Source organism: Micropterus dolomieu, linkage group LG22 (genome assembly GCF_021292245.1).
Source record: "Micropterus dolomieu isolate WLL.071019.BEF.003 ecotype Adirondacks linkage group LG22, ASM2129224v1, whole genome shotgun sequence".
NCBI classification, from domain to species: Eukaryota; Metazoa; Chordata; class Actinopteri; order Centrarchiformes; family Centrarchidae; genus Micropterus; species Micropterus dolomieu.
In genome coordinates this window covers 15,708,750-15,730,490 of record NC_060171.1, presented here as the reverse complement: position 1 = coordinate 15,730,490, position 21,741 = coordinate 15,708,750, and the positions used below count along the sequence as shown (strand labels likewise).

The window sequence follows — 21,741 nt, the reverse complement described above, 5'->3', positions numbered from 1 at the left end:
CCTGCTGTCAGCAGTCTGGCGTCAGTGTCTCTGCAGGGATTGGACAAGACTTAGTAAGACTTCAATCACAGAAATTAGAATTGCTGAGGAGTTTCTCCACATGAAGCACAGAAGTAGATCAAAAATAGATTTTTTTTCTTCACTTAAATATACTGATTTAACTATACAATCCTGGTGCAGTATCAATCTCAAGAGTCTAACAAAGCTATTACAAATAGCTCAATTACATTATAAGATGGCCGAGTTATGTTTCATGTTTAAATTACCCCAGCTTTAGTTTTATCAGGGGACAGCGGTATTATTATACTAGACAGGAGAGGGTGGGGGCTAACACAATCTCAGATTATTCCTGGCAGGTTAATTCACCTGCCACTGACAAAATGAATGAGGGCAATTTTGCAAAATAATAAAGGGAAGGAAAGGTCTTTCCAAGGAAGTGTTTCCATCCAAGAGACAATTTCTTTAGCTGAACTAATAAAATCAGGTTGCTCTGGGCTGCTCCGGCAGGCATGGGGAACTAAAAAGATCTGTGGATTTCAATGAGACCTTAATAAAAGGCCATCACTTAACATACTACTATACTAGATAATTAATGAGCAGAAGCCAAACAGCACGTAGCCCATGGTGAGATCAATGGACAGGCTGGGAGTGGTAGACAATGAAGGCTGAAGACATGCTGGCCAGTATGAAGTACGAGATTAATTAAATATAAACATCGATGAAACATTGTTTCATATGGACTAATGGGCATTTATAAATGCTGATTTCTCTTGAGCGTGAGATTATTATCACATTTCCTTTCTCTTTTAAAAGAACAGCCAGGTTTGTGCCTCATTTTGACATCAACAAAGAGAATAGGTCAATGAGTGACTGTTTAATGTGCAACTGTCGGCATGAAACCAACCCTTTGCATTAAATACTAATATCAATAAATCATGCCATTGTCTGACCTATTTTCAAAGTAGGAGTACAAAAGTTTGCACAGAGTACTTCACAAAAGGCTTTTATGCATAATAATTAAGCAGTGTAACTGCCAGGGGTGTCTGCTGCATACCTGCGTCCACTGAAGCCAGCTGCGCACTGGCACTGCCCCGTGATGTGGTCGCACAGTCCGCCATTACGACAGGAACAGTCCTTGCTGCAGTTGATGCCATACTTGCCAAGAGGGCATGGCTGGGCACAAACTGAACCCTTTGAAAAGCAGCCAGCAAAGAACCATGAGATACATTGCCCACAACTACGCCTCAGGACTGAATTACTTTAAACTACACTTTTGTTCTATTGATGTTTGGACTATCTGGACCTATTGTTTATGTTTTCCTATATGTTTCTTTTTTATATATATACTTCATTGCAAGAGTGCAAGAGTTTACATAAATTTACATTAGCTTACATATGATATTGTTCAAACTTATAGCATTCTTACAATATTTCTATATTTTAAAGTGAAAACATTTAGAAAAAAAAGTATCATCATCATCATCTAAAATAAAAATAAGGACAGGAATGTGAAAAAATTAAATAGGCTAGTATGATGGCATACATACACATGTGTGCATGCAGATCTGTACATACCTACACACTTACACTAAAATAAAATTGACACTTCAAACTCTTTTGAATTATAGGCTGATTACTTCAGTATTGTTTAATTGTGATCTACACATTTAATCCATTTATTGCAGTTAGTCTTTCCATTTCTAAAATTCTGTTTATGTTTGACTTCTAGTTGGTAAATGAAGGTTTAGTAGGTGAGTAGGTTTTAACCAGTTCCTGGCTATCTGTTTCATTGCTGCAAATTTAAGTTACCTGTAAAGGTATCTGTCTGTTTCTAATGTGAGTTCAGATGGTGGTATACCTAAAACGATACATTTTGGTTTAAGTACCTGTTTAACTTGTAAAATGTTTATGATGGTGGTTATAATAAGTTGACAGAAGGTTTTTAGAAATGGGCAGAAAAGAACATATATGTGAGTGATTTGCAGTCATCTTTTTGCCACAGCTTCTCGTATTTTCTCAGTGTTCCTCTTTTAACTGTCGACCTAGTTCTAAGTTTCAGTTTGACCTGATTGTATTTTGTGTTTCAATATTATCTTCTAGTAATTTTGAAAAGGGTATTTCTGCGTCCATATTATTTTTTAATCATTAACTAATCAGCAGCTTTTCAGGGAGGTGCTGCTCATGGTTGCCTTCTCTTTATTGAAAAATAGTCAATGTCAATATAGTTTAAAAGTATTTTTGTAAATCTATTTAATATGGCTTCAAAGAAATTAACATTCTTAATTTGTATTTGTAAATATATATGTGTAGTCCTTTTGATGACCAAAATTTTAACACATCATCTGTTTTGTTGAGGGTCCCTTGTAATTTCTCTGAAATAAAGCATAAATATCTTCTATAAAGGGTAATGTATTTCATTTATTTTTCTCTCATAAACCACTTAGCTTTTGTATTGTCATTAGTCAATTTTATTATGATACTTATTTGTGTGGCATGAATTACTTGTGGGCTTCTGGGTGGGCTTATGGACAATATTTTTATTATACTTTATTATTTTTATTTTTATTATACTTTAGAAGTTTGACCCTTTGCTTGTGTTATTCCTGTACGTTTCTGACATGTGCCTTACCTCCTCATATTTTGACCGTAATATTACATTCTATAAATAACCTAAACCTACACCACTATCTTTAGAAAGCTCAAATGAATGCAGAGTTTAAATATGGGAAGTCTAAAGTGGTCATTACTGACCAAAACGACTAGAATATTTTATTTGTACTGGTTAACCAGTTATCATTGTTGTATTGGCAAGTAATTGATTTAAAGTGGGATTGGGTAAAAAGAGACAACAGTAATGTTTTTACACTTAGAGATTTGATCAAACTGTTTATTCTGTAGTATCTGTCCCTTTAAAATCTCTGGTGGGTTTAGGTAATTGTGGGCAGTGTTGCACATCAATGATCAGGATGGCTGTACAGGAAAATATATTTTTTTAATAAATGTGATGAAGTACCTCAATTTGTCAGACATTTATCAGACACAGGTTTTGCTGAAAACAGACATATTGGGCAATTTCATATGCAATCAGTTTCTCAACTAAAATATCATGATATACATAAATTCTGCAACATACAATTGTTCATACCATAAGAGAAGATTTTAAGGAATGCCAAAAATAAGGCTTTTAAAACACATTTTTTAGTTTTTGCTTTATTGCCTTTATTCAATAGTTTTACATGTGTGGGGAGAATGCAAGAAAGATAATATGAAACCAAAGGTCCACAGCTGGAATCAAATGGGAATGCTGCCTTAAAACACTAAGCCACAGGGAAGCCCACAACGTAACACTTTATAATGTTGACTGTGAGTGGCCATGTTCAATTGACATTACTTTACAGATATTACAGAGGTTTGAGAAAGCTTCACAACCTCCCCACTAGGAATTCAGATATTTTTTCTTGCATGGAGTAGAGAATCCCATGTTCTCATTTATAAATGAAAACAGTATATTGATCCTAAAGTACATGTTCTAAACGTACCAGTCTCTTCTGTAAAGACTACATTAGAAATATAAATATTTCCAGAACACCAACGATATTCAGCCCTTTTCTTCTGTCAGATTTGTCCTCCTCATTGCCTTCCTACTTTTGCTTGTGTGACCTACCGTCCACCCGGCAGGGCAGGAACAATCTCCAGTGATATGGTGGCATGTTCCTCCATTCTGACAGGGGCAGCGCTGCTCACAATGAGGCCCATGACTACCGGAGGGGCAGCGTTCTCCACAGCTGTCACCATACAAATCAACATTTATATGTCTCAGACACAGAACCAGTGTTTGCCTTTAGTTCCTTGCATCAACAAAGAACCCTCACACAAACAACAGCCCATCAACATATTTTCAAAGAGACAAGAGAAAGTTGCAATGGAATAAATATGTTGCTGGTACTCACAAAGCCCCTGAGTACCCCGGTGCACAGATGCACTCTCCTGTCTCGTGGTTGCAGGTGGCACCATTGAGACACTGGCAGGGTAGTTGGCATGCCTTGCCAAAGTAACCGTGCTCACAGGGCTCCTCACACCGCCATCCCTGGTAGCCATCAGTGCAGACACAGGCACCTGTGATGGGGTTACACTTAGCCCCATTCTGGCACTGGCACCGATTACTGCAGTGAGGTCCCCAGTAGTCACTCTCACAGCCTGCAGGCACAGAGAGAAGTGGCATCAGACAGAGCTGAGTAACAAAACAAAACAGGTATATGCACCAGCATTTATCCCATCCTATGAAATCATATGTCAGGTAAATGCCAACAAGTAATACAATTGCTCATAAATGGCTACCTGTAAGAAATAGTTCAACAGGAAGGGTGAATATTCCTGGAAATTACACAACTAATTACTTAACACTGTGAAAACTTTCCTACACTGCTTCACAAGCTTAATAGTCTTGACATTCTTGATTTAAAATCCGTTTAACAAAATGTCACAGTTTTTAATGTAAATGTGTTTTTTAAGTCTCGTGGAATTCTTATTCTTTTTATAGTCAACAAAAAATCTAAATTGACAATTGAATTGATCTCACAAATGTTATCTGTGCAGCCAAAGTATGGTATAGCTTATTTCTCTTTTTAACTGTAGCTAAAGAGCACCAACAAATACACTAAATTCCCCTGTTTGGGTATTTGCTAAAAGCTACAGTGCCCAGATGTTTTGGGCAGGGAAATTATATAGCTGTGATAAAACTTAAAGCAAATCTTCTATCTAAAAGCACATCTTCAAGACCTGATTTACATTTTTGTAAGTAGGCTGAATGTGACCGACAACCACAGATTAGGCAAATGATTAGTCTAAATGTAATGAAAAGTCTTTTCATGAGATTGTTCCACAAAAATACAATAATTTACTGTCTTCACTACTGCTCAGGGTCATAAGCTGCAGGAGTGTATCCAAGCATGCCTTGACCAAAATGCTGAGGAACACCCACAGGTTGTTGCTATCCATCACAGAGCTAACATTGTCAGACAATCGCACACATTCAGAGAAAAGGACACTCAAACACGGAATGAACATGAAAACTCTCCATAGAAAGGACCTGAGCCAGATATCCAAGTGAGACTGTGTTTGTGAAACCCTCTCTGTTTCACACCTACAAACACGCTTCCTCTCAAAGCTTCTGTCAGATAAATACAAAGCCAGCAACATAGCAGAACTAAATTCATATCTCCTGTCAATATGAGCCTTCCACAACATTAATCAAACTGTAACCAAAGCTGTAGGTATCCCAGATAAGTAACTAAAGAAAGCGCTTCTGGCTAAATACATTGCAGAGAGAGCTGACAAATATTACAGCTGCTTTACAGACAGGTTGCTCAATCAAGTTAACTCATGAAAAAACCATGTGCTTTTCTTTGAGTATCTAAATATATGTAGGCTATTAGACAGGTCTAAACAAACAATTTTAAAAAAATAATAATATCACATAACTGCTGATTTTCTTCCCTTTTTGACTTATTTGAACAAAACTTGGTGGTAGCCTATTGCTTATGGGCTGTATATCTCCTCATTAATATAACAAAAAACATTTTAGGTTTACCCGAGCATGTTGAAAAAAGCTGTCTGGAGGTTGATAATTTTCGCAATAATCATTTAATGTACAAAATGTCAGAAAATAGAGAAAAATGGCCATCACAATTTCCTAAACCCAAAGGTAATGTCTTCAAATTGCTTGTTTTGTCTTACCAACGGTCCAAAACCCAAAATATATTCAGTTTATTATCAAAGAAGGCTAAGAAATGCCACAAAACTTCAGTTTTTTGCTTGAAACTGATTTAATCAATGAATTGATTATCAAAATTGTTGCTGATCCATTGTTGTTTAACCATTCCACTCAGATCCAGGCAAAACAATATGCCAAAAAACGCCAAAAAGCTGATGTATTTTAATTAAAATTCCTGGTACTTTCCTTGTAGTAGGGTGACAAAGACTCTGCATTACCAACAAATAAAATTACATGATCAAATACGTGCAAAATATACAGTAGATCTGTCACTAAGAAATTGTGAAGATATACCAGAAAGAGTGTATGTGATGTTGACATACCACAACCATCATAGGAAAATGCCTTAATAACACCCTGAAATTAATCTGCTAAAAGGGAAGCAAATGTGAAAGCTGTTCACACCTCTCAGTGACTAGAGGGAAGAGGAAAAGAGGATGCAAAGATTAAGAACGCAAGGAACAAGTGATTTTTCATACATAACAGTTTGCTACTTTTATGTCTTTTAACACCTTTTTCAGGTGTAACTTCAGCACTCAGCTGTCAAAATGGCCAGAGGAAAAAATATCTTAAGATACTGGAGGCAATGAAACTGCTATAACTGATGACAAATGCTCACTTCTTAAACTTTGCTTAAAGTGTTGTTAACTGACTAATTGTATTGAACTTGGAGTAATAGTGCAGAAAGGCAGAAAGGTTCAATTTGAAAGGTTAACTAGATGAGGCAATATTTATCTTGTGTGTCACTCAACGACGACCAGCAAAATTAGTCTTCCCAACTGTATTGTAATATTGACACTCAAGAAAATTGGTTAAGTTATATAACCTAGCTGCTTTAAATGGGCTAATGTAAATAACTCAGTGACATTACAAAGTGGTATCTAGGGGAGTGATATGAAACAAGCAACTCCCACATTCCTCGGGAGATGGGTCTGTTTAGGAAAAACTCAATACGTCCCATAAACTGCAAGCGAATAGCTAATCTTTAAGGTTAAACGAACAACCAGCTTTTATGTGAAGAACAATCGGCACTGAGCTGGGCTAGTAGGCAGTTTTCACTCTCACCAGGGTGATTGTTCCTTCGAGAATCTAGTGGTGATTTAAGTGATTGGTGTGGCCTTATGTCTCTCCAGCAGCAGCTGCTGTATTGCCTCACATAAAAGCCCAGCTTGAGATCCAGGCCGGCACAGCAGCCAGGACGGTGAATATTCCATTATTGATTCTCACATCACTGCAGACTAAGTTGTAAATGTAAAGACACTACGCCCCCTCCCTGTATGCTCACTTTGCCAGAGCTGTGATCAACCAGAGTGGGAGCTTAATGAACCCTGTTTCATGGTCGGCACTGAAGCCTGTTTTTCCAGGTACACAGCAGGAAGATGATCAGCCCGTCCCTGATACAGGCAGGTCTGCCCTGAAGGGGGTCTTGAAACACTGGGCTAGTGCAGTATTGCTTCTGCGGTCGGACAGGCTAGAGGCCACATTACAGGGCTCACATTGATTTGATCTAATCTGCTCCTGGCCTTCAGTCTGGCATGAATGAGTTCCCTGAAGGTTGAGCGGCTGCCACGCAAACGACCCTGGCACATTAAATCTGAGGTGTGTGCGAGCAGCTGGGGTAATGGATGAGCAGTTTAGCTGGAACTTGGTTTAGCACTCTATAAGCACTCATCAGAGCTCCTTCAGCTCTACAGTGCTCTCTCAGCACAGTACAAAAACAGACACTGTCTATATAACTGGAGGCATCATCACCTCTGGTTTCAGCTTCAAAACCTTGACCACATTAATGGAGGGTATTATATTCTTAAATGTATAACTCAAACTATGATGTCAGTAAAAAAATACCCATAGCTGCAGAGCAAAAAAGAAATAAACGAAAATCTATCCAGCGCTTAATTTGCAGACTTTTCTGGTGCTTAGGAGCTCAACAAATGTTACCATTTGAAGTTTTAAACCTTCTTTAGCTTGCAGTTAGAGGCCTCAGCACATTGAGAGCAAAGCCCATTATCTCGCTGTCTCTCTCCTACACAGAGGTTCCTAAACTTTACCCAGTAGTCTCTCACTTCCCGGGACTGACAGCATTTAACTGTGATTACTGAGTCAGAGTTCATGATGAGCTGAGGGCAAAACAGAGAAACAGCAGAAGAAAGTAGCATGTAGCATGAAGGCTTCAGCTTCTAGAGAGTACAGCTCAATTGTGTGAGGTGGTGAGGACCCCTTGTGGGTTGAGGTGTGTAAGCAGTGAATCCCACACAAGTCTGAACCTAGAGAAGCTGCAATCCAGCCCATTAACTGGTCTGGCCTGGGTCAGTGAGCCTAACCAGAGGACACATATATTAGTCAGCCCAGACTCTCAGAGCTCATAATACATAACAGTTGGAATGTGGATAACCTCACACACAGGGAAAGGTCCAATCCCAAGGTGCTGGGTATAATCCCCTTGGCTGGAACAAAACAAATCATGTTGAGGGGTACTGGGTGATAGTAAACTTCTGAAGGTGATGTCCAAAGAATGGGCTGAGAGAGCCATCATGGTTGTGCTGAGCTTTGAAGTGTACTCAAGAGTCTGCATGATCAGGGACTGGCTGCAACAGGATTAAAACCAAACAGCTTTCAGCAGCTGACTTCATTCAGACGATCTCCTGAACTTGGCCTAATCAGCAAAATGTTTGTCACTGTTCTCTATGAGGGGGAGTCTTTGCCACAGAAAGCTTCTCAAAGCTAAATTCAAAATGAGGGCCTGAGTCAAGCTCTTTAAATGCAGAATATTTCTTTCCATTGAAGTGGCATCAGAGTTTTATATTTCATTTGTTTTAGCTTGGCACACTTTAATTTGAGTAGCGGCTGGACGGGTGTAAACGCTGGTCACTCGAGGTGGTTGGTGCAGACAGTCGCTTGCTTCTTTGCCAACTCTAACTGAAAAAAACCCCAACACATTACTGCTATTGGAATATTTGGCACGGAGCCCGACTTCACTCCCCATCGCCTGAGTCACTCACTGTCACATAACTATTATTAAGACAAACTGTTGACACTTGAGGAATAACTTAACTCAAGACTTAAAAAGGCACAATGTTCTGGCTCCTGAGAGTCTTTTACTCCTTGCTTACTCTTTAGTGGAGCTTGTGGCAAAGCAAAGCAGCGTGACTCATTGTCTTGACGAGTCTCCTGCATTGCCTCATGAGAAGAGTGCACCTCTGAGCTTCATATTGTCTGATTCACGCTTTGTACCACTAGCTTTGTTCTTTTTCTTTTTTTCCCTTGACAGATCTGAATTGTCAAATTACACTTCATGACCAGAATGAATACTGGCAAGTCACTATTTCAAAATAGCATGAAGAGACGGGCTTTCTTTACAGATTTAAAATTTTAAAATGATCATTTTTAAAGGAACAATGAAACAATTCTGCTTACAATTTAGCTGACACACAAGTATGTTATATTCTGCTCTTCAGTCAATATGAGCTATTTGTAATAGGAGTTATTCAATAAAAACCCGACTCAACATTCAGCTATTCATCACAGCTCTCCAACTCTATGACGCAGACTAATAGAGTGAAAAGCAGACAGGATTGGTACCAGGGTCTAGAGGGAAAGTGATGATTGTTGTGTAAAGTGGTAAATTTGCATTGAGTGATAAATGTCTCCCAGCTTTGTTAAACTTGCGGCTGTAAAAGCTGTCAATACACTACAAGACAGGCACCACAGTCCCCTCCATGTTCTGCTGACATCTATTACACTGTTATTTATTAGTCCTCAGAAAACCCAGACATGACAAGTAAACAGTTTAGAGACATCCCTGTGAGCTTGACAAATGAATTTCTAAATATACAGAAGAAACTGCCAATAGTCATGGGGGCAGTTTTGCTGAATTGGAATAACAGCATGCTGCAGCTTCGGCTTTTGGGCGTGTCATTTGTCCTGCCCTAATTCATCTTGGCCGAGCCCTTGTGTGTTCACATTTTCCTGAGGGAAAGACCACAAGAACACAACACAGAGGCTCTCTGAACAGAGTTTGCTGCTCAGACAGTTCACTACAATGCACCATATGCTCCCTCCTGATACCACCCTGCAGTTGGATAACAAGTAACAAGATCTGACTGATGCCTATTTGGAACCACATAGCTAATGAGTAAATAACTTAATTATTTTAGGACTATGCTTTGCTGATTTAAAAGACTGGCCTGGTTGTTTATCCAGAGGAGGATCTGATCATTTGTCCAAGTTCTATTCAGGATGTGAACCTGGATCAATACAAGCCCTGCAGGTGCCAGATGGCTCCTCTACAGCGTGGCTCTAACAGGGTTAACAGGGCCGGTGGTTGACCAAGACAAGGCCAGGTCATCTCACGCTTTATTCTAAACAAGCACTTAAGAGTGATGAGACGTAAAAGAGTGGCCCTCTTCAGTAAAACAGTCTGTGTTGAGCAGTAACACAAGCAGGCTGTGAGAGATGCTTTTGCCTCAGTGCAGTAAACCAGTCACTTGTTCAACAGAACCTGACAGGGCTCATAAAAGCTTCTGGATCAGCAAATTGTTACACAGCCCACTGCTCCTTCCAATTAATAATTTACCCTTCACCCTGTCCTGCAGAAAACAAACCCTTTGCTCTTTTGCCACAGGACAAAAACAAAAAAAGCAATCAGAGCAAAGGTGGACGTTTGCCTCCAGTACGTGCGATACACAGTGACTGGAGTATAAATAAAGCCACGATTGAACTGCATCACAGACACAACACACAACAGTAGATCAGTCACGGGAAACGACGAAGCCACCCAAAAAAAATTTTCAATTATTAATTCTAATTAGTATGAAGTAAAATGTGCCATGGGGCAACAGCAGTCAATGTGTCACAGAGTGGAGACTGATGTACATTCATATAACGCCAATAGGGGCACCACCATCAGCATCACAAATGTTTGATGAGGGGTTGATGCAGCTGTGTGTGTAAACATTTTAGATTCTCTGTGCACAGGTGAACAGTGGTGAAGTAACAAAGTGCAAATTGAGGTACTTGAGTATTTCCATTTATTGCTACTTTATACATTTACATTTCAGAGGCAAAGATTGTACTTTAACTCCATAATATTTATTTCAAAGCTATAGTTACTTACCTTTCAGTTTGAGATTTCACACAAAACCTATCATCAGTAAATGACGCATTCTTTTACTGTAGAAAGAACTACCAAACAGCAGTTAAAATTACCGTCGACCCACAACACATTAACCTAACTTTACATATAAGTGCCTCAATGATTATTAATAATACTTCTATACTTATTTGTTTAGTAGTCAATTATGAATGCAGTTATTGTACTTCTAATGGAGTATTTTTAGTGTCGTATCTCTACCTTTTTTTTAAACCTGCAGTACAAAACTCCCCCTTCTGACAGTGAGAGTAATTATACAACACTGTCGACACAGGAGTATGCCATAAGCTCTGCCATAGTGAGTTGCTGCTGTCGCAAGGGTCGCTGCCCTCTTCAGCTCTGGCAAACAATCATTAAGTTTTCCATTCCAGGAATGTCACCACAGACACCAGATTTTAAAACTATGGTATACTGCAAATAATGCTGATGACAGGCTTAACCAGCATTGTGTGGAACTCGTTTGGCAAGGGCTTGAATTTAACGGACGTTCATTAATATGTAAAAGTCCCGCACTCTAGCTTTAAGTAAATGATCTGAATACTTCTACTACTGCAGGTAAATGGGGTAAAGGCACACACCCTTTCCCTGAGAGAGTCGGAACTGATTAGTTACTCATATTTACGTTAGATACAGTAATAAACAAATAAAAAAATAATACAAAAACTAAAAGATGGTGGTCCGTTTGATAATAACCATCTTTGAAATGTGAGTGGATGAAATAAATGAAAAATTTCATTCCTAAGATTGCTTGATGAAAGAGAAAATTAACTAAAACATCAAATGAAGATGAAATGAACAACACTTGACATGGCAATCCTTCATGTCTTGCCTACTGGTGTGCTCGGCTACGGTGGCAAAATCACAGTGTGCTCTTTCACCTTCACAGTCTTTCATTTTGAGTGAAAGGCTGCAGTGTGAGTGGCTATTGTTGTACCTCAGGTATCATTAGAGAATTGTGACCAACTGATTTGCATAAGTGGGTTTAATAAATGAGGAGCTAAACCATTGGTGTAGTATAGTTTTTTGTAGTGAGTATCCTGTGATTTTTCCCTCCTAGCCTCATACTCACTTGTCCCTGGAGAACGTTTCTGCACCTATTTATGGTGGAAATGTCTTTATTTTATAAAGGGGACACAAAATTCAGGCTGCAGGTGACAATTCAGAATATAAAAATATAATGGAATATAATGCAGTAATCAGTAAATTGTTTTTTTAGCTTAAGTCCTTTTTTTTGGACAATGCAGATCTGGTTTTCTATACTTATTGTGCCAAAAAAAAAACTTTCTCATAGCACTTACATTTATTATTTAACATTTTCAATCTTCCCCCTATTGCCTGTAGGTTTCTCTATTAGGTCACCTTCATCTAGAACAACAATCTATCTGATGTTCAGATTCCAATGCTTCATCATATTGGAATCTCTCACTATCCAAGAGCTGTACTCTAATCTGTGGAGCCAGTTAGTTCTTGTAAACATTCTTGTATGGCTCAACCTTGTAAGATTTATTATTTAACATTTTTTGTTGCTATTTTTCGGAACCTTTTTAACAAATGCTTTCAAGAAGTGGTGGGGACATGTCCCCAGTGTCCCCAGTGTCCCCAGTGTCCCCAGTGTAAAAGACACCTATGCAGGTGGGGACAATAGACTGATTTTCTACTTTTTAGTGTTAATCACCATCTAACTCAGCCAGTTAGGAGTTACATGAAGCCTTAGATGTTACACGAATCTGTTCCCTGGAGCACAGGTTTTACCAGCTGGCAATTTTCAATGCACATTTAAGAGTGCAAGTTGCAACTATTATTAAAGAGGTGGTATTGTGCTTTTAGGCTCTCCTCCCTCTCCTTTATTGAGTTATATATCTTTTTTGTGCATGTAACAGGTTTACAAACTGAAAAAGCCCAAAGTCCAGCCCAAAGGGAGTTCCCATCTCCCACAGAAAACTCTGCTCTGAACCGCTTGAAAATGGCTCGTTTGTAGTCCAGCCCTTCACTTCCTTTACTTGCGACGTCACAATGAAAACGCGCCATAAAGCTTGCCAAGCGGCTAGCGGGGTCAGGCACGCCCTCAAACCAAGCTAGTCTGAGTGGAGGCCCTTTGGCTCGACTCACCTTTGTTTGGGTTTCCATTGTAGAAATGTTGCACCTGTACCTGCTTCCAGGTACTTTTTTTCGTATCACCTCACCTCCGTGGAGGTTCCAAGGGAGCTGAGGGATACTAAAAGGTAACGTGAAAACACAGCAGACTGCTGATTGGTCAGAGAGAATATTCACTATTCACTGCATCGTCATTGCGTGCGCCAGACAGAGGCCAGCAACAGAAAGTTTTATATTTTACGTTCGTTTGTTTCTTACGACCCGCCCTTCTCTGCTTCTGATTGGCTAGTAATCCTTACCACAGAACTGCGCATGTGCAACTCCCAACAAAGATTTTGGACAAGATGCATCACTCTGTAGCTCAAGAGTGGAGCATACAACACAGGGTAAAAAGGGGAGCTGCAGCAATGTGCAGTATGAGAAGAATATGGTGTTTTTTGAAAATTAAACCATGTAAACCTGTTCTGGTACAACCCCTAATTAAGATTTTGAACCTGAAAATGAGCATAATACCGCCTCTTTAACAATAATGGAAAGCTAAGGGTTATCAGTAGCAGTAATAACAATGAACATTTGTGCAGTTCTATCACCAAAACTCATTCATTACAGAATATTATTAACAGTGAGGACACATAAAGTGGTCCACATCATCTCAAGCACACTTATCTTACAAAATCATTGTCAAAATTAGGTTATGTAGCCTAATGTTACTGTATCAGCTTAAATGCATGAGCATCCAGGAAGTACTACTTCTACTACTGTACAGTAGGGTAGTTTCAGTAACTATAACCTTCGTTTCATCTGCTGGAGCTGCAGTGTCACCCAGAACGGCAGGAGATTCAGCTGCAGGCTTATGAAAACACTAAAAGAGTGTAGTTTGAGTTTGCTCGCGTTTCACATCTCCTTTACTGATTCACACCGCGCCAAGTGAACGCCACGAAGCTGTGCTGTTGTTTGGTAGGTGACGTCAGATACACGAAAGCCCCAAACGTCAGTTCAGTACTTCGCAACACAGACGGGGTGAATTTATGACTGAACGTGTGAAAGTTCTGTCACAAAACAATGTTGTTACATAGGCTATCATCTTGCTATTTTAAGTGGGTATACGGAAATCTTTGACCGTTCCTATTGGGTATCCGACATATACCTGCGGATCACGTAGACTACACCACTAAACTACAGAAAGCTGTTATTTGTGCACATGGTATTAATTAGTGCACCCCTATGTGCATATGACTTCTTTAGTTATCCAACAGCAGAGACACAGAAAATTCAACCCAACCCATTAACAGATTAGGATGTATTGTAAATATTGCTGTATAAGGAGTGTTTTGTGTGACACTGAAAATAAACTTTTAGTTATAGGTAAATCTAGTCTTGCTATCAGGGGGTGCAAGCTTGAAAGAGATTTTTAAAAACAGTTTTTTTAACATCAACATGACATCAATTATCTATGTATGTGCCAGTCTGCTGTAATAAAAATAGCAGATAATAAAAGCAGAACACAAAGCACAAAAATTAACATCAGTGCAGTATGTCACACTATACAGACAATATAACATCCTGCAGACTGCAGCTGTCAAGCCAAGCTCCTCAGAGTAGCACATTGCCAAGCACATTCAATATCACACAACAGAAAAACAATTGTTGAGAATTATTGTGAGCCCGCTGTCAGGTGTGAAGAAGTTTCGGAGACTGAGACTTAACATAGCATGGTTTATTGAGCCCGGCTGAGGAGATACAGTGCCAGCATACAACATGTGAACACGTCAAATGCCAACACCAAATCTGAAGGATAACATCTTGTGGTCCCTTTTATGTTTCTGTCTTCCCCCTATTGCCTGTAGGTTTCTCTATTAGGTCACCTTCATCTAGAACAACAATCTATCTGATGTTTAGATTCCAATGCTTCATCATATTGGAATCTCTCAATATCCAAGAGCTGTACTCTAATCTGTGGAGCCAGTTAGTTCTTGTAAACATTCTTGTATGGCTCAACCTTGTAAGATTCCCAGAGAACACTGATATCTGCTAGCCTGACATCTGAGCTACTGTCTCTAGCTAATCAGTCTATTGTTGCCTTCTTGACGAGGACAAGTACGTGTGAGAAATACCTAAAGCTATAATGTCAAACACTTATGGGGTCAGCTAAATTACTCTAAGCAAGACCTGTCTTACCTTTCCCTGTTACATCAATTAAGACACCTAAGAAATATTCTCAACAACAATCTCTGCATGTATCTGACACAAGTGACCATTATGCACAAAAGACCAACACTAAACAGTCATGCTGTTAAATACAGATATTGTTTGTACAGACCAACAAGACATTAGATATGAAAAACATAGAAACTAAATAAAACTACAGAGAAAACAGATTTTGTTGTTGTCTTCCAATTCGAGTAGGGCTGCAAATAATAATTATTTACATTACTGTAATTTGCCGATTATTTTCTGTTGATTTTATAATTATCCATTAGTCATTTTGGCTATAAAATGTCAGAAAATAATGAAAAATATCCAAGAAGGCCCGGTGTGACATTTTCAAATTGCTTATGTATGACCAACTGTTCAAAATCCAAACATATTTAGTTTACTATCAAAGAAAAATGATCACAATCAAGACACAGGAAGTAGAGAAAGTTTGGAATTTTTGAAATTCTTGTAAAAACATTAATTAAACAATAATTTGTTTATCAAAATAACTGCTGATTCATTTTTAGTCAAATAGTCCCTTTACAATGATGATTCTTGGCAAAAAATATAGACAATAAGTTCTTCTATATAAAATACAGCCAATAGAAGTTGGTTATGCTGCAGGTGAGGATTGAGATGTGTTTATTTTTTCAAAAGTGAAAACTTTAAATCAATTGTAACTGACATGAATCCAAGCTAAACCATGCAGCTTCTGTTCTCTGTGAAGGAGCATAAACTTTGCACTGCTACATCCCTACTTTCAGAAGTTAGGATAGAAAAAAGATGCTTCTCTTATGGTTACAGTTATTGTAAAATGTTATAGACAGGTGCTGCATCCAGTTTATAGTCCCTGAAAACTTGGTTTGAAATCTCAAATATGTCCCTATGACATTCAGTCAGTTTAGCTAATCTTCTTCAATAAGACTATGTGGGTGTGGTTTGAACAGATTTGATTGACAACAGTCTGACTACATTAAAAGCAACCTTCCAACTGTCATCAGACTGTGTGTTCCTATAGGACCACATCTCTCATAGTGAGAAACTGATTGAGAAAATGTTTTCCTTTAAGCCTTAAAATAATATTTAAATTATTGTTGATATGATAATAATAACCTTGGTTAGTCTTTGCTTAGTTTGCACAGTTTTATCAACACTTTTATTAATAATGTGGCCTAGGACCTGAAGTACATCGAGTACACTAAAACGAAAATGTAGTAGTGTGGATGTAGTGGAAAAACACACCTGAACTTAGTTTTTAGCCCAATCATAATCAGACATTACTAATAGACATTCAAAATCAACTAACTCCAAATGAAACTAAAACTATAAATTTCCGGAATATAAGATTTTAATGATAAGCTAAATTATAATGATAATTTATTTCATAACTGTAATAGTAACTTAAATAAAAAATAAACTATTATTACCCTGGGCAGCGAGAACAGATCGAAATTCTTGTTAATCCTAGCAGGTACTTGTATCATTGCTAGTTTTGCATGTCAAATTTGTTGCAGTGGATGTCTACAAGCAGACCAGTCATTAAAAAAACAACAATTTGAAGTTTAAGGTTTTAAATACTGTTTCCAATCTGTCAATTTGATTATTTGAATGGCCTTAAGCTGTTCCTATGCAGTGAGTAATAAAATTGGAGTCAAAGAGCACTATAAACCTATTGACCAACACAGAGAGGTTTATGAATGCAAATGCTGTGACCGTTATTATTTCTTCTGTTTGTGTGACTGACCATTTCTCGTGTCGTAGAAGCAAACAGCGCTTGTCAGTTGTTTACTCAAACTGCCAATTTTATGTGTCTAACATGTCACAGCATATGGATCTGTCCCTCACTGAAAACACAAACATGATTTAGTTTAAAGACGGACAATCAGTGCGCCTATCCACCTACCAAATTAATCCCAACAATACAGAAACACATACACACACACAAACACAAGGATAATTGCTTTTTAATGATCTCACATTATGCAAATGCTCATCATGAAGGCATAAATCTTTGGAGGAGTTTCTGCCTGACCACATGTAATGCCAACAGACTGACATATTATATTATATGAGCAAAGTTAAGACTTTTACTGGCCTCAATCTCTGTGGCTGCATCATATTTATCTAGAAACGGGAAAAATTTGGTATAGCAGTGTGTTTAATAGCCTACCAAATAAGCACTGAATCCTGTGAAATATTCAAATATCTGAAAAATAGAAGTGTGAAAACCACAGCAGTGCGTAATGCTCAATTAGGTATGAAGAGCAGCGGCACTGGATGGATAGATAGGTACAATATGAAAGGACGGAAACAGGAAAACATCTCCAGCCTTTGATTAACACAGAAAAACTGTAGATTAAGGGTTTTTCTTTCTATACCGTCATCTCTCCAGGATAATGCGGACCCTTTGGAGACTTCTCCCAAAAAGGGAAAAAAAGGAAATCCTGGAGTTCATCTCAAATGAACTGCTGGCTCTATACGCACTGTTGTTCTTTCAGTCTCTGAAATACAGAGCTAGGCCCATGAATTATTCTCCCCCATTCTCAAAGTCAAAGTGAAGTGGAAAAGTATACAACAGCAACTTATGGGGGTTTGTGTGTGTGTGTGTGTGTGTGTGTGTGTGTGTGTGTGTGTGTGTGGTGTGTGCGCGTGTGTGTTAGAGAGACAGAGAGAGAGAGAGTGTGTGTGGGGGTGAGACAAAAAGAAACAAAAAAGACAGAGCAGGAGGGAGAGAGATATTGTAGTTATGTTTAAGAGGTAGCTAAGAAATTAATTGAGCCAAGAGTTTCCAGCACCTGTCAGCATGGGGCATAAATCCTGAATCTCAGTCCACATGACATTTACTATGAGTGACGGGGAACAGCGTTTAAAATATTTCAAACAAGCACAACAATAGATTTAATTACTGGTCACTTTTGATTAAACTGAAGTTGTGTAGATTAAACGGACAAAAAGAAGTTACAAGAGAAAAAATGTCCTTCCTAAACCTTATTTCAGAGTCTAAGCAAGGACCAGTGATATCGATCCATGGACCTTAACCCTCTTTTTGTTCTTTGGCGGAGGGCGATTTTGTCATTCATAATACAGTATGCCTACGCCTGGAATGGAAGTAAGTCCCAGGAACATGTCCCAGAATCATAATACAGGCTAATATTTAAAGTGCGAGGCTGAGCTAATCACGTGGTGTCAAGTTCCTTTGCAAATCTAATTTCTCTGGGGGAATTCATCACTTTGAGGATGCAGGTGCTTGAACCAGTCAGTCAGCATTTTTTGTCTTTTATCCATCTAAACTCAATTGAAAAGTCTTAATGAAGTGCACGCTACAGGACATGATGAACTCCTATAGGTTTGCTTTTCTCCTAAAACTTAACATTGGATTGGCCGACAATAAGTTCTCGGCTGCTCCATGCAAAAAGACAGTTTCAATGGCATTGACCTTGTTTTTTGTGGTGTTTTTTTTTCAGTTTTACAATTAATGGATCAGTTTCTGCACGACACAGATTGGATCCTTGTAAATGCATCCTTGTGTCTGGTAATGATTATGTTTCCTCTAAAATTTCCTTTGATCCTTATCATCCACATGCCCTTTTGTCGATGTTTAGATCCCAAGCTACATCTCTTTGTTCCACTTAGTACAACCCAGCTATGCGATAGCGTCTCCTCGCGTTTTGTCCTGTTCTTTCTTCCTCTGTGGCAAAAGCCACCAATTTAATTGAATTTCTGAGCTTTTAATGTCTGCATTACACTAATCAGAGCAGAAGTGAGTAGAGTTGTTTATCTTGACCTTGGTAGAATTACCAGAGGGTATTTGCGGAGATGCTAATGCTTTGAAAAAAATACAAACTATTCTGCAAGATCGTAACCTGAACTTATATTGATCAGCTAGTCAAAGGTTCTTATAGACATTCCAGATATTGATGTGAACTCCGACAACAGAGAGAAAGCATGTTCTGGTGACAAAATGCTGTAAACTCACACCAAAGACACACAATACTCTACTGTGACTCTATTTTACAGACAAAAGCACTGCCTTTTATATAAAACAATGCCAATGTGAGCAAATACATTACGCTGGATGATTCATCAGTCACAGACAGTAGAAAGATAGGGCTGCCATTAAAGTAAAGTGCAGGCATTCTACTATCTCACACAAACAACATGCAATATAACCTTCTGAGAGGGTGGCATGACTGCAGTCGAGGCAGAACACAGTGGAATGCAAAATACAACCCCAAATACCCTAGGGCCCAGAGGCAAATTTGATTAAAAGTTTGTTTTTCTTCACTCTCAACAAACGGAGGAGCTTGTCGATGCGGCACTGACAGTTAATTGGACTTGGCAGGGCCACGAGTTCATTCGTCAGCATTGTGTGGGGCTTGCCTAGGAGGAGCAGGACAATCGATGTCCCTCAGGACAGACTGTAATCACTGCAACACTCCAATGAAGTCCAGGGTTAAACATCAGGAGATTGCAGGTGCACCAGTGGATCTGAGAAAGACTGCTAATATGCTCCCACTCCCAAAGCAAACCAAGGACACTGCAACACAGCACCCAAAGGACTGTAATGATCCCTAAGAGTTACGCCTCGAGCTATTATTCTGACCGAAATTATCATGAACCCAAGGTCCTGAGAGGTGATATGGGTGTCTATAACAAATATTTACAAGGTTTACAGGTTGAGAATATGAAGTAAATTTTTTAGGCTTTTCTCTGATCTTTCTTTTACTTTTTTAAAAAAATTATTCAAACAAAACTGGTAGACATATACAACTGAATATGGTTTGTTGTTATATAAACTAGCTGAAATGATTACTTTGGTTCAGGCGGCCCACGTGAAAAGCAGAGTATGACAACTTGGCAGACGCAGACAACGAGTGGGTGGTGTTTCTCTAATACTCCTTCCACTTTGAAAGGATTGCATAGAAAATGTTGAAGATCTGTGGTTTCCAACCTGGGGGTCGGGACTCAACCAAGGAAAAAAAGAGATTTGTCCTACACAAATTATGACTTTCCTCCAATCTAAAATAATGAGTAGTTTTACCTCTTCGGGCCTCTTTTCCCAAGAAGACACTGCTTTACTTTAAAGGATCTCAAGCCAAAAAGGATGTGCCACTGGTCAAAATAAAATAAAAAAAATTATAATATTAAAGCATGAAAGGAAAATATGTGGCACAGCTGGAGAGAATGCACAAGACAAAACCATGCAACGTTTTAACACCATGGCAGTCTAAGTCTGGTGCGTGGAATTATGTCTGCCACACACTGAACTGTAAAAAGGTCATCAAAAGCAATGATCAATAAAAATCAATTGAATCTTTGGAAACAAACTCCATAAACACAGCGATGGACCACAAAATCAAGTGTGACTTATAGACTGTGAAATGAGCCTAAAACAGCTTTGTTTTACATTACTATTCAGGAGATATCTTATCTCTCTAAACTGTTATAGCATTTCAGCTATTTTAGACACACTGACCTTCTCTTAAGGACAGGAGATAAGGCTCTTTAATGTCCTTATTAAATCAAGCCATCAATGCAGAATCTCAGAGCTGGGTAATATGTTCCAGGAGCTCTTAACTCTCTCTCTCTCTTACTGACTAATAAGCATCACGGTGATAATGACCACTGGAACTGGATGCTGTATCTGCTCTGTTCAAACGATCAATGATCGTACGTCCTAACCATCACCATGATGTGCCATCATGTGCACCAGCTTTTTGTGCTCAGGTTAGATGCATGGGAAGAAGGCACACTCAAATTCACTCACACACACACAGATCCACGCACACATTTTAGGCAGTCTCCCAAAGGTAATGGAGCAGTGAGCTCTTGGGGAACAATAAATCCTGTTTAATGGGATGGTACAAAAAAATCTTCAGAGCCGCAAAGTAAATCTGCATACTGGGCCAGTGAGACTTATATGCACAGAAAATGTTATCAGACATGTATGTGTGTGTGTCAAACCAGTTGATGCATGATAGTAATGCAAAACCTCTTCAAATATTATGGTAGTTGCTTTCTGTGAGAATATTTTAATTATATTTAATTCACAATTAACATTTGTGTGTGTGTGTGTGTGTGTGTGTGTGTGTGTGTGTGTGTGTCATCAGCAGTAAAGAAGGCTATAGTCAGCCATACTGTGTGTGCCACAAATCATTCAATGGACTGAGCATCAGTCAGTTGAAGTCTGTGAGAAATACATTATAAGTTGCTGATTTTTAGGATTTCACTGTAACTAACTTGTGAGAAATTAGCATTGGTCACAGGGTTTTTCATAATAAAAGGCAGTTTTTTTACAATAAACGTCTGCTGGCATGTAGGTGAGAGTTTTAACATAGACCAATCAAGAGACAGAGAAACATCTCTGATGCCACATACATTTGCATTTCCTTTTTGAGTGTATGCTAATACTCTCCCTTTTGTTTTCCTTCATCTACCATTTGTTGGCTGTTGTTCTTTGTACTTGTTCTGTACTTAAGGAGAGGAAATGCTGAGTTCGGGAGAGTAACCGTGCGTTCTCTCCGTGGCC

General features: G+C 38.7%; 1 protein-coding gene across 1 annotated transcript in view; it reads right to left on the bottom strand.

The window, feature by feature from the left end:
• megf11 (multiple EGF-like-domains 11) overlaps positions 1-21,741 on the bottom strand; it is an 80,699-nt gene that overhangs the window by 28,481 nt on the left and 30,477 nt on the right. Inside the window, exons 8-10 of the mRNA XM_046038549.1 lie at positions 3,951-4,197; positions 3,665-3,785; positions 1,055-1,191 (exon numbers count right to left, since the gene is read on the bottom strand). Of these exons, the coding sequence (XP_045894505.1) occupies positions 1,055-1,191; positions 3,665-3,785; positions 3,951-4,197 (505 nt within the window). The remainder of the gene's footprint in view (positions 1-1,054; positions 1,192-3,664; positions 3,786-3,950; positions 4,198-21,741) is intronic.